Source organism: Oncorhynchus clarkii, unplaced genomic scaffold (assembly GCF_045791955.1).
Source record: "Oncorhynchus clarkii lewisi isolate Uvic-CL-2024 unplaced genomic scaffold, UVic_Ocla_1.0 unplaced_contig_10046_pilon_pilon, whole genome shotgun sequence".
Taxonomy (NCBI): Eukaryota; Metazoa; Chordata; class Actinopteri; order Salmoniformes; family Salmonidae; genus Oncorhynchus; species Oncorhynchus clarkii.
The window spans coordinates 46,920-60,135 of NW_027258669.1; the positions used below are offsets into that span (position 1 = coordinate 46,920).

General features: G+C 40.9%; 1 protein-coding gene across 1 annotated transcript in view; it reads right to left on the reverse strand.

The window, feature by feature from the left end:
- LOC139398045 (mucin-5B-like) overlaps positions 1-13,207 on the reverse strand; it is a gene marked incomplete at its 5' end in the record, with an annotated part of 41,264 nt that extends 28,057 nt beyond the window's left edge. The window contains 17 exon segments of the mRNA XM_071144290.1: positions 2,296-2,403; positions 2,560-2,698; positions 2,797-2,948; positions 3,479-3,579; positions 3,699-3,748; positions 3,925-4,076; positions 4,381-4,484; positions 4,964-5,090; positions 5,350-5,444; positions 6,380-6,544; positions 6,823-6,960; positions 7,222-7,291; positions 7,539-7,646; positions 10,542-10,680; positions 10,771-10,888; positions 12,494-12,619; positions 12,961-13,207. Coding sequence (XP_071000391.1) covers positions 2,296-2,403; positions 2,560-2,698; positions 2,797-2,948; positions 3,479-3,579; positions 3,699-3,748; positions 3,925-4,076; positions 4,381-4,484; positions 4,964-5,090; positions 5,350-5,444; positions 6,380-6,544; positions 6,823-6,960; positions 7,222-7,291; positions 7,539-7,646; positions 10,542-10,680; positions 10,771-10,888; positions 12,494-12,619; positions 12,961-13,207 — 2,139 coding nt within the window.
- Positions 13,208-13,216: the final 9 nt, after the last annotated feature.

Consider the following 13,216-nt stretch of genomic DNA (forward strand, 5'->3'; position numbering starts at 1 on the left):
TATCACGGGTTTAATAACTGGGGATGCGTTGGCTTTTGTTATTGCAAAACTAGGTTTGCAATTTTTGTGGTGGGCGTGTTACGTTCCCCAGATTATGTGTTGTAGTTTGTGTATTTGCATGTGTTTTATTTCAGGAAATGGCTTCCTGAAATCCCTCAAGCAGCTGATTGGTCGACTCCAGGGCTAATTGGAGAGCTGACCCCGCCCCCTCGTCAAGACACAGCTGTCTCCAGTTACATTCATTCTGAAGCTATATAAAAGCCAGTGTTCTGTTCAGGAGAGAGAGATTTTGGAGGTAGGGATTTTTTTTTTCTGGGAGGTCATTGCAGAGCGATTGTTTGTGATAGAGTTTTTTGCTAGAGGTTGATTTTGATGGGAGTTCATTGCTGGGAAGTTGGTTTGTTCTGTGACTTTGTTGCTCAGGTAGAGCTTATTTGATGTCCTTTGTTTTTTAGTTTGTTTGTGAAATTGTTATTCCCATGTTTCATTTGTTCCCAGGGGAGAAGGGGAAGGCACCTTGGGAGTGCTTAGGCAAGAGGCCCGTGGGCATACATATACCCGTAGTATATTCACTGTCTAGGCACACTAGGTAAGACCTGGGCGGACCACCCCCTGTATTTTGGTTAGGGCACCAGGTGGTGCTAAATTAGGTAAGTAGTGGGTAGGCAGGTAAGATAGGAGAGGGGGGGGCTTTGAGATTTACTTTCTTTGCTTTGGTTCCGTCCAGCCCCTTTTCCCCATATTACCGTGTAAAGGAATAAAGTCCTTGTAAACGGTACCACATTCTGCCTGTTGTCATCCTTACTCGCACCTACAGTCCATACCTCTTTCACTTCACAGAGAGTTTAGTTGTAGCAGGGTGTTGCGTTCCCTCTTCATAGAGGCGTGCGTAACAGTTACACTGTGGTGGTGCTGGGTTTTACACTGGTGGTGCTGGGTTTTACACTGTGGTGGTGCTGGGTTTTACACTGTGGTGGTGCTGGGTTTTACACTATCCAGGGTAACACTGGAGTGGTGCTGGGTTTTACACTATCCAGGGTAACACTGGAGTGGTGCTGGGTTTTACACTATCCAGGGTAACACTGTGGTGGTGCTGGATTTTACACTTTGGTGGTGCTAGGCTTTACACTGTGGTTGTGCTGGGATTATCCCGTTTGTACACAGATACAAGATGTCGATTTGAAATTCTACTGTTCAAATACATAGCTAACCATAACCCAAATACATAGCTGATCCTAATAAATAGCTAACCCTAAAACAAATACATAGCCAACCCTAATACACAGCTAACCCAAAAACATAGCTAACCCTAACCCTAAAACATAGTTAACCCTAACCCTAATACATAGCTAACCCTAACCGTAATACATAGCTAACCCTAACCCAAATACATAGCTAACCCTAACCCAAATACACAGCTAACCCTAATACACAGCTAACCCTAATACATAGCTAACACTTACCCAAATACATAGCTAACCGTAATACATAGCTAACCCTAACCCAAATACATAGCTAACCATAACCCTAACCCAAATACATAGTTAACCCTAACCCTAATACATAGCTAACCCAAATACATAGCTAACCCTAATACATAGCTAACCTTAACCCTAATACATAGCTAACCCAAATACATAGCTAACCCTAACCCAAATACATAGCTAACCCTAATACATAGCTAACCCTAATACATAGCTAACCCTAACCCAAATACATAGCTAACCCAAATAAATAGCTAACCCTAACCCTAATACGTAGCTAACCCTAACCCAAATACGTAGCTAACCCTAACCCAAATACGTAGCTAACCCTAACCCAAATACATAGCTAACCCAAATACATAGCTAACCCTAATACATAGCTAACCCTAATACATAGCTAACCCTAATACATAGCTAACCCTAATACATAGCTAACCCTAACCCTAATACATAGCTAACCCTAACCCAAATACATAGCTAACACTAACTCTTATGCATAGCTAACCCAAATACATAGCTAACACTAACTCTTATGCATAGCTAACCCTAATACATAGCTAACCCAAACACATAGGGGTGATTTTTGTGCTGCTATCAAATCTGCCCGACAATTCTAAGCAGACACTCCGTCAGAGAGCCCTGTCAATCTAGTGTGCTAACAAAACACATGGAGGGGACGAGATAAGTGCATCCAGAGTTCAGCATGCAATTACACTCACAGCCACCGGTGTTGACATTGAGTCAAATGTCCAGACTTGTCTATTGTACCTTTAATGCATGTCTGAAGCCGTCTATGAACAGTAGTTCCTACCCCCAAGAAGAGCTTGATGGCCTTGGAACAAGTGGTGCCGGTGGTTCCACAGGGAATGTTCTCTGTGATCACTCTAAAGGTACCGTTTGGATTGTTGCTGCAGTAGTCCTGCAGGATGTATTAAAATACACCATCAGAAAACCTCGTAGTTATTATCATTACTTCAACTTAATCATAATTTGAAAATATGTGCATCATACATAAAGTAGGGGTTTTAATAAAAAATACAAAGAAAATCATGAATACAAATGATTATTGCCCTACCTGAGTAAGAATGTATTCACAATCTCCATTGAAAGTGAACCTTTCCTCATCAAAAGTGATGAAATGCCCATCTCCATATATGGCACACATCCCATCACACTGCTTATTGGTACACTGCCATTTTCTGCCTTCGCAAGTGCTACAATGATGCAAACAAACATAATCACATGGGGAGATTTTAGAGGGAAGCATTTGACATATCCAAAGAAGAAGAAGAGGGATAGAAGTTGATTTTACCAGGTATTGCAGTCTACTTTGAGCACATGTCCAGGTTGGTAGTAGACTCCATTGTGAGAACAGGGACATAGATCTTCCTTGATGCATTCTCCGTTTCCATCAGACAGCAGACCATCAGGACATACACAGCCTGACACACACTCTGCACTGATCTATAACACAATGAATCAGGGAAGGACTGACATGAATTTAAGTTGGACATCATGTGCCTGAATGTCCATCCACCCTCCAGGGTATAAGATGTGGACATCATGTGCCTGAATGTCCCTCCACCCTCCAGGGTGTAAGATGTGGACATTATGTGCCTGAATGTCCCTTCACCCTCCAGGGAATAAGATGTGGACATTTGAAAAGACACAAGGATGACTTTTAAAGATGATCTCCTTGATGTTCATGGAGATCAGGTTCTCTGTAAACATTACAGTCTGCTCAAACAGAAAACCTCTAAAAAGTCAAAATCATCAGAGGATATCGTTTGGGATCCTGGGCCTAGCTTTGTCCATGCTAATAAATAATTTGATCAATCTGACACTGTGTTAACATAACATTGTCCTTGTATGTTTTTATTAAAATGTGTTGCAACATATGTTTTTATTAATGTGTTTTAATTCATGTTTTTATTAACGTGTTGTAAGGCATGTTTTATTAACGTGTTGTATGGCATGTCCCATTGTAGACTTACACAATGACTGTCTAGTGTTTGACAGCTCTTCTGGCACTCTGAGCCCTTGGCTCCGGGCCCTGCACTAGAACAGTTGAAGTAACCCATTGGTTCTTCACAGGCTGTAGGGAACAAACGTAGGCTTTATAGGTTAGTAGGGATTAAACTACAGAGTCTTGGATGTGAAGTGATTTGCTAAATTTGGCAAATAACGATGTGTTCTGAATTTCAGAGTACTCACATAAATGTTGTTGTTCTCCAGTACAGCTTAATTTCCCTTGTCTGCAAGAGCTGGGTGGTTAAGAGGGGTACAAGAGGAGGGGGTTAAGCATGGTTTAGCATGCCTCTTGAAGCAAACCAAGACTTTATCAGAAGACAGTCGATTTCTAAATATTTTAGTAGAGCCACAACAGAGAAGACCATCAGATTTTCAGAGATTTTCTTTCACATGCCAACCAAGTCCTTACCATGTAGCCCCATAGATCCTGGTGACCTCTCCAGGGGGTACTACTGTGCCTCCATTGTAGCAGGAGCAGCGTGAGGCAGGGACACACTCTCCCTGGTCATTCAGGTAGGTTCCCTCGGCACAGCCACAGCCGTCCACAGTCACATGGTCTAACTGTTCAATTCAATTAAAAGTGTTTTATCCATGAGGGGAAATTACTTTGGGCATGTCTGCAGTAACAACAACATCCACAACAACAAGAAGATACACAACAACATGACAACAACAACAAAGACAACAACAACATCCACAACAACAAGAAGATACACAACCACAACAAAACAGCAACAACAAGACAACAACAAAACAGCAACAACAGCACAACAACAACATACAAAACAACAAGACATTCATAAAATAAACAATAATAATAATAGCAAACACATGCAATAGAAATGAGATGTCCATGTAAATGTACCTGGCAGGTGAAGTCTGTCTGGCTCAGTGAACGACAGGTGCGGTCACAGCTGGTCATGGTGTAGTCATAGACCATCGTGTCAGGGCAGCTAGAGGAGTACTTCCCTGTGGAAAACAGTATGGTGATTCAACATTTAATTATATGTTTTGCGGTATTTTGTTTTTAAATAATAAGGTAAATCCTGGACACTGTGGGTTAATAGGAGGGTAAACCCTGAACACCATGGGTTAATAGGAGGGTAAACCCTGGACACCGTTTGGTTAATAGGAGGGTAAACCCTGGACACCGTGGGTTAATAGGAGGGTAAACCCTGGACACCGTGGGTTAATGGGGGGGAAACACTGGACACTGTGGGTTAATAGGAGGGGAAACACTGGACACTGTGGGTAAATAGGAGGGTGAACCCTGGACACTGTGGGTTAATAGGAGGGGAAACACTGGACACTGTGGGTAAATAGGAGGGTAAACCCTGGACACCGTGGGTTAATAGGAGGGTGAACCCTGGACACCGTGGGTTAATAGGAGGGGAACCCTTCATTAATTAATAAATAAATACATTCAGTATCTCTGATGTTTATCTTACCACAGGTGGTGTTTCTCCATCCACTGAGCAGGACGCCTGCAGCAGCACATGCATGGACGTAGGAGGAGACCGCAGCACACATGCACTCCTCACTCCTCTCACAGTTACAACTGTCATATAGGCAGATCTACAGGGAGAGAAGAAGAAACAGAAGAAGATGAAAGTTCAGTTATGAGATGTGATAATGAAGAAAAATTAATAAAAAAAACACAAGCACAGGACAATAGTATTACAAAATTCTGATTAGATGTTTTGAGATAAATTAAATTAATATTATATAATTATTTGATATAGAACGTCTTAAATTATCGTTTAAATAAATATATATTCTTAGAGCTTTGGGATAACTCTGTAATTAAAGAGCATTTTAACATCAACATACTTACTTCCTTGTAGTAATTTGGGTTGATCTCAGTGTGGCATTGGGAAAATATTCCTTCACGATCTGACAGCATCAAGCACCAGTACTTGGCATATCTCTCTGTAAAACATATGAGATATTAGCAACATGTAACAAAGTACAAATAGTTTTTATCTAGGCTTTACTGTGCATCTCAGTAGACATTTGTGAGTGTAATCCCCAAAAAGTATTCCAAGGCTCTGATAAAGGCTCTCTACGCCGAAACATAATGAAAAAATACAAATGGTTAGTTAGATAATAAACTCAGATCTGTACACAGAGTGATCCTTTTTCTACTACTAGTAGAAAAAGCTGATTCTCTTTTTGCTCAACCTGGGCTGAAGCGTGTTTTGGTTTGTTTCATTAGACCAGGGGTTCCCAAACTTTTTTGTCCCACGACACCATTTAGAAAATTTTCACGACGGCAACAATGTGAAATGTGAAGAAAAATATGTCTGTAGCTTATGCCTACCATACCATAACCCCACCGCAACCATGGGGCACTCTATTCACAACGTTGACCTCAACAAACTGCTCACCCACACAACGCCATAAACGGATGGACGTACTGCCAAATTCTCTAAAATTATGTTGGAGGCGGCTTATGGTAGAGAAATGAGCATTCAATTCTCTGACAACAACTCTGATGGACATTCCTGTAGTTATCATGCCAATTGTACGCTCCCTCAAAACCTCACATTTTAGAGTGACATTCTTTCTGACCCCCAGCACAAGGTGCACCTGTATAATTGTCATGTTGTTCAATCAGCTTCTTGATCTTAAAATGTTTGTGCTAATGGAAAATGTGGATCTGTTATTTAAGCTCATGAAACATAGGGACCAACACTTTCCTGTTACGTAAATGTTTTGTTCAGTGTGTATATTTTTTTGTATTTTGGAAATTCTCCCGAGACCCCATTTTCATATAAGGTGATCCCTCATGTGGTCGTGACCCCTAGTTTGAGAACCGCTGCATAAGAGACACGTTAGTGTTTTAAAAGAGGTCGAAGGAGTACCGTTCTCTACACTCAGACTGCATGGGATCTCAAAGTTCTGTGCCACATCAGGACAGCTTGCTTTGGTCTTCCAAGTGTTGGCGAACGTCACAGCGGTTCCTTCCACCAGTCCATTGATGGTTCTGAAGTCGTCAGCGCGGACGCCGTTAAAGTCTCCGCAAAGACCTGGATAAGAGGTACAAAACATTATAACAGGTGGTTTGAACTAACATTGACTGAAGATGCAATGCATCAAGTATCATTAGTTTATTAATAATTGTTTCAGGTGAGGTTTGACCGAACCCCTCAAAACAAGTGGTATAGTGGCACACGTTACATTAACAGTAGTTTGATAACCAATCATCTTTTATAATAACAATGCATGAGATTTATATAGCGCTTCTCAACAACCCAAAAACTATTATCTTTCCACCAAGACTTTAAATGAACAGAGAGAAACATACCCTGGGTTTTTTCTTTGTGTGAACTGCTAGCTACGATGTAGACCTGCATTATAGGTGTTAGCTGGACCTCTAGACGGAGCCCATAAGAGGTATGCACAATGATGTAGAACGTAGAGGGCTGAAAGATCCTTACATCAGCTGTGGAAAATATACACAAGTTCTAGTTACAATCTGGTTTACCATGAACTTTTCTCCCACTTCCCTATTGTGGGATTCTTATGGTGTTACATGCTGCTAGACAAGGAAAGAAAGATGAAAGAAAGAGACAACTTCTGGTACAGAATGTACTGCATGGGAAGGGTTTCAAACATACATTTATACTGATCAATGACTACAAAAATAGACAGATATCACATCTCTGTATCCCTTTTCTCAAGCAGCCATCAATCAGTCACTCACCCATGAAAAGAGGCATCTGAGAAAACATCTTGTTGACAAAGACCCTTCCACTGGCCTCGATGACGATCATCTGCAAGTGACAAATTACAACTTTAGTTATAGCAACTCCCCTGGTGATAAGGAGTGTGGAACAGGGTTGGAGTCAATTCCAGTCAATTCAGAAAGAAAACCTAAGTCCAATTCCAAATGTTCCTCACTGAAAAACAATGAAGAGCATTGGAATTGAAATTCAGTGGACTGCCTGAATTGACTGGAAATGAAATGTAATTTACTCCAACCCTGAAGTGGTGATACGAGTCACTGACTGGCTAACTTACCGTGGACTCTGGAGTCACCAGGGTTACAGATCTTAGGCAGGTCTCAATGTCCGTCTTCCCACATTTCACTATGTCACCCAGGACTGTGAAAGCAGTCTCGTTGGTTTGCTGGGGACAATTGGTACAAGGTATGACAGTTAAGTTATCTTGTTATGGACAGGGGGCAGTATTTTCACGTTTGGATGAAAAGCGTGCCCAGAGTAAACTGCCTGCTACTCAGTCCCAGTTGCTAATATATGCATATTATTAGTAGATTTTGATAGAAAACACTCTGAAGTTTCTAAAACTGTTTGAATGATGTCTGTGGGTATAACTCATAAAGCAGGCAAAAACCTGAGAAAAAATCCAACCAGGAAGTGGGAAATCTGAGGATGGTTGTTTTTCAACTCATTCCCTATTGAAGACACAGTGGGATATTGGTCATGTTGCACTTCCTAAGGCTTCCACTAGATGTCAACAGTCTTTAGAACCTTATATGATGCTTCTACTGTGAAGTGGTGCTGAATGAGAGGGGATTGAGTAAGGTCTCTCCCAGAGTGCCATGAGCTGAACATGAGCTGACCATGCGCGTTCAAGTGAGAGCGAGCTCTGTTCCATTGCTTTTCTGAAGACAAAGGATTTCTCCGGTTGGAACATGATTGAAGATTTATGTTAAAAACATCCTAAAGATTGATTCTTGCTTGGCTCCTCAACATACAAACAGCTCATTGTTCAACCCTATTGACGGAACTGGTATGTAATGTTTGGAATTATGTATTATGTTGCATCCAGTGCTTAGCACAATTTACATGTTTAACTCTGGTAGGAGTGGTGACTTCTTTTTTGTAGATATTTTCTGACTGCAGAAGTAATTGCTTGAAGTGCTAGATTCAATTGTTTCAACGTTTACTTTATTCAAAGCCATGCTTTGTTGCTGTGTAAAATAATGCAGGTTTATTCTCTGTTTAAGGTTATCAACCTATTCCCTATGTAACAGTATAATTTTAAACCGTCCCCTCGCCCATACCCGGGCGCGAACCAGGGACCTTCGGCACACATCAACAGTCACCCTCGAAGCATCGTTACCCATCGCTCCACAAAAGCCGCGGCCCTTGCAGAGCAAGGGGAACTACTACTTCAAGGTCTCAGAGCAAGTGACGTCACCGATTGAAACGCTATTTAGCGCCCACGCTAACTAAGCTAGCCGTTTAGCATCCGTTACACCTATTCCTCTGTCATTCAACTACTCTATTCAACAAATCAACTGTTTCAACATATTCAACAAATGGCATCAAAACCATAATTAAAACACTAAAAAGGAATTGAGTTGTCCCTTTGCATCCTTCACGTGTTGGGCAAGACGTTTTCAAGTTTGGGCAGAGCTGAAATAATTATAACACCTAGACAACTTGAAAATAGTAACGTCTAGGTATGACGGTAACGTCTAGGTATGACGGTAACGTCTAGGTATGACGGTAACGTCTAGGTATGACGGTAACGTCAAGGTAACACATACATGCATTTCCTTCAGGATGTATTCACTCTCCTTGACTTACTCCACATGTTGTGTTACAGCCTGAATTTAAAATGGATTAAATATTGTTTTTTTTTCACAATGCCCATTAATGACAAAGTGAAAATGTTTTTAGAAACGTTTGCTAATTTATTGAAAATGAAATGCAGAAATATCTTATTTATTTTAGCATTCACACCCCTGAGTCAATACATGTTAGAATCACCTTTGGCAGTGATTACAGCTGTGAGTGTTTCTGGGTAAGTTGCTAAGAGCTTTGCACACCTGGATTGTACAATATTTGCAATTATTTATTGTTGTACATTCTTCAAGCTCTGTCAAGTTGGATGTTGATCATTGATAGACAGCCATTTTCAAGTCTTGCCATAGATTTTAAAACTGATTTTTAAGTCAAAACTGTAACCAGGCCACTCAGGAACATTCAATGTCATCTTGGTAAGCAACTCCAGTGTATACTTGGCCTTGTGTTTTAGGTCATCATCCAGCTGAATGGTGAATTTGTCTCCCAGTGTCTGATGGAAAGCAGAATGAACCCGGTTTTCCTCTAGGATTGTTCCTGTGCTTAACTCCCATGTATCTTTTATACTGAAACTCCCCAGTCCTCAACGATTACAAGCATACCCATAACATGATGCAGCCATAACATGGTGCAGTCACCACTATGCTTGAAAATATGAAGTGGTACTCTGTAATGTGTTGTATTGTATTGTATTTGCCCCAAACATAACACTTTCTATTGATGACAAAAAGTGAATTGCTTTGCCACATGTTTTGCAGTATGACTTTAGTACCTTGTTGCAAACAGGATGCATGTTTTGTAATGTTTTTCTTCTGTACAGGATTCCTTCTTTTCACTTGTCAATTAGGTTAGTATTGTGGAGTAACTACAATGTTGTTGATCCATCCTCAGTTTCCTCCTATCACAGCCATTATTGGGTGTGAATACCTTCTGAAGGCACTGTATATTATGGTTCAACTTGATTAAAAAGTATTTGAGATTAATATGGATAGTGATGGCAATGGTATGTATAAGCACCTCCAATGCAAGTGGCTGCCAGCTGTCGTCCGCAATCTATGCCGGATGTGGCCGGTTCGTTGGCCAGTACATGTTCGCTAGCGAGTTAGGAGTTAAATCTACTAAACATACAGTATGTGTCAGCATGGAGTCATATTAGTGCCAAATGACATGGAATCTGAATTGAATCACTTTGCATTTGTATGAAGAAATCAAATTTTTATTCAATATTTCTGTTGCCACTGATATCACTCCATACATTAGGTTAGATCCCTCCCTTGGACAGGACATATGAGCAGTCTCCATGCAGTAGGTTAGATCCCTCCCTTGGACAAGACATATTAGCAGTCTCCAATACAGTAGGGTAGATTCCTACCTTGGACAGGACATATTAGCAGTCTCCAATACAGTAGGGTAGATTCCTACCTTGGACAGGACATATGAGCAGTCTCCATACAGTAGGGTAGATTCCTACCTTGGACAGGACATATGAGCAGTCTCCATGGAAGGTGTAGGCTTTCCCATCGTAGGTGGTGATGTGGGAACCTCCCACTATGGAGCAGGTAGCAGGGCAATCTAGATCCATACAACTCCACTGGCCTTGGATACAGGTACTAACGGAGAGAGACAGTCAGTTTAGCCTCATCACACCCGGATCAACACACACAACAATTCAGTGTATTTAAACGCATTGCAGCTCTTACCATTTGTGGCATGTCCTTGAGAATGATTGTCCAGGAAGGTAAGAATGTCCGTTGTGGAGACAAGAGCACTGGTTCACAGCTACACAGCCAGTCTGAGTGATGTCATCAAACACGGTTCCTATGAGAAAGACATTCAATACATTTAGCCAGCTGATCCCATGACTTACATTCAATACATTACATTTAGCCAGCTGATCCCATGACTTACATTCAATACATTACATTTAGCCAGCTGATCCCATGACTTACATTCAATACATTTAGCCAGCTGATCCCATGACTTACATTCAATACATTACATGTAGTCACCTGGTTCCATAAAGACATTAAATACATTTAGTCAGCTGATCCCATAAATGACATTAAATATATTTAGTCCTTCCTTATCTCATAAAATACATTGATCCATGTAGTTCAGTTCAGTATCTTAATTACTACGGTACATCTGTTGCAGAACTTTGATCAAATAACAAAATCTCCAGTCCCACAATAAGGCTACTCTTCCAATCTATGTAACCTTTAACCTTTTCCTGGTTTAAATAGCCACCTAACTGTTATCACGGTTATATACAGCCTTCCTGGTTTGAATATCCACATAACCAATATGAGTTTTAATACAGTCTTCCTGGTTTAAATAGCCACATCACTGATATGAGTTTTAATACAGTCTTCCTGGTTGATACAGTTAATACAGTCTTCACAATGGTTGTCAATGGTTTGAATCCCTGACCTGACTAGGTGAAAATTATGTCAGTGTGCCTTTGAGCAAGGCACTTACCCTAACTGTTCCTGTAAGTCGCTCTGGATAAGAGCACCTGCTAAAAATGTAAATCTGGTCCCACTCCCATCATTGCCCATAAAAATACCTTTTCACAACTACTAATTAATCACAGTCAGATCCTATAGGGTCCTGATGTATACCTGGGTTAGGTTACCAGATTAGGAAAAGCTCTGGGCCCCAGGAAAAAATGATTTGCCCCACCACTCTGGGACCTGTGTTGCTACCTCTGCATCAGGGCATTATCAGTCCCAAAAACCATTTGGTTTCAAAGACTATGTGGTAGTAGGGAGGGGGGGGGGTTGTAAAACATGTGGGGCCAAAAATCACTGATGTATTGCAGTTGCAATGAAATTGGCATAAAACACTTACCATTAACTTGAGGACTCAACCCAAAATAAGGGACTTGTGACTTGACTCGAACTGAGCTGTCGAACTTTACTTGGGACTTACCCATTATGACTTAGGACATGCAATGAAACTCAAAAATTAAGACTTCAGACTTGCTTAGGACTTGCAAAATTGAGACTTGGTCCCATCTCTGTTATAATCAGTGAGTGTGCAGTAGGCAGGGCAGAATCTCTGTCGGTGAGATTGCATTGAATATTTTAAATGCTACTTTAAATAGTTACATAGCTGACATATGATGTTGTATTCAGCTACTTTAAAATAGTTACATAGCTGATATATAATGTTGTATTCAGCTACTTTAAAATAGTTACATAGCTGACATATAATGTTGTATTCAGCTACTTTAAAATAGTTACATAGCTGACATATGATGTTGTATTCAGCTACTTTAAAATAGTTACATAGCTGACATATAATGTTGTATTCAGCTACTTTAAAATGGCTGCATAGCTGACATATGATGTTGTATTCAGCTACTTTAAAATGGTTACATAGCTGACATATGATGTTGTATTCAGTAATGAGTGCATGTACCAGCAGGGCAGAAGCATCCGTCGGTGCAGTGTTCCTCACAATGCTGGTTCCTCTTTGGGTTGGAGCAGGTATCAGTGCAGGGACTACCACACTCCTGGTACTGCATGCTTAAAGGACACGTCTCCACTGCTCGACACAAATAACCAGAGTCACAAATCTGTTTCTGACTCGTCATTACTTCACATTTTCACGTATTCTTCTATTGACATCATTGGAAGTGAAAATTGGGATTTGCTCCTCAGTTTTCAGTCACATAAATGTAAATACAAGCATGTCAAAGAAGAAGACACTATAGATTACCTAAGGCAAAGCATTATTGCATATCAAAAGTGTTTACTTTGAGTTACAGTATAACTGTGGCTGAGGTTGTTTTTTTTACCCACATCCAAACTACCAACAGAGCAACACAAACAAACAATCTAGTATAAAAACAAAAAAGATGTGTAATGCAAATAATGTTCCCTTACAGCAGAACTGGTCGGTCTTCCACTCCTGGGGTTTCCCCCCTGCGTGAGCACACTGGCGGGAGTACTCTGACAGGGTGGGACAGGCGCAGGTGACACTGCTGCTGCTGTTGCCACAGTGACACATGTCTTCTGCACAGGCCTTGATGAAGGAGTCTGTGGTGATCAGGTCCTTACAGCTACTAAAGGCAAGACTGGTGAGAAGCTGCTCACAAAGTTTGGTCTGAAAGGATGAAGAAGAAGAAGAATTACTAGAGGC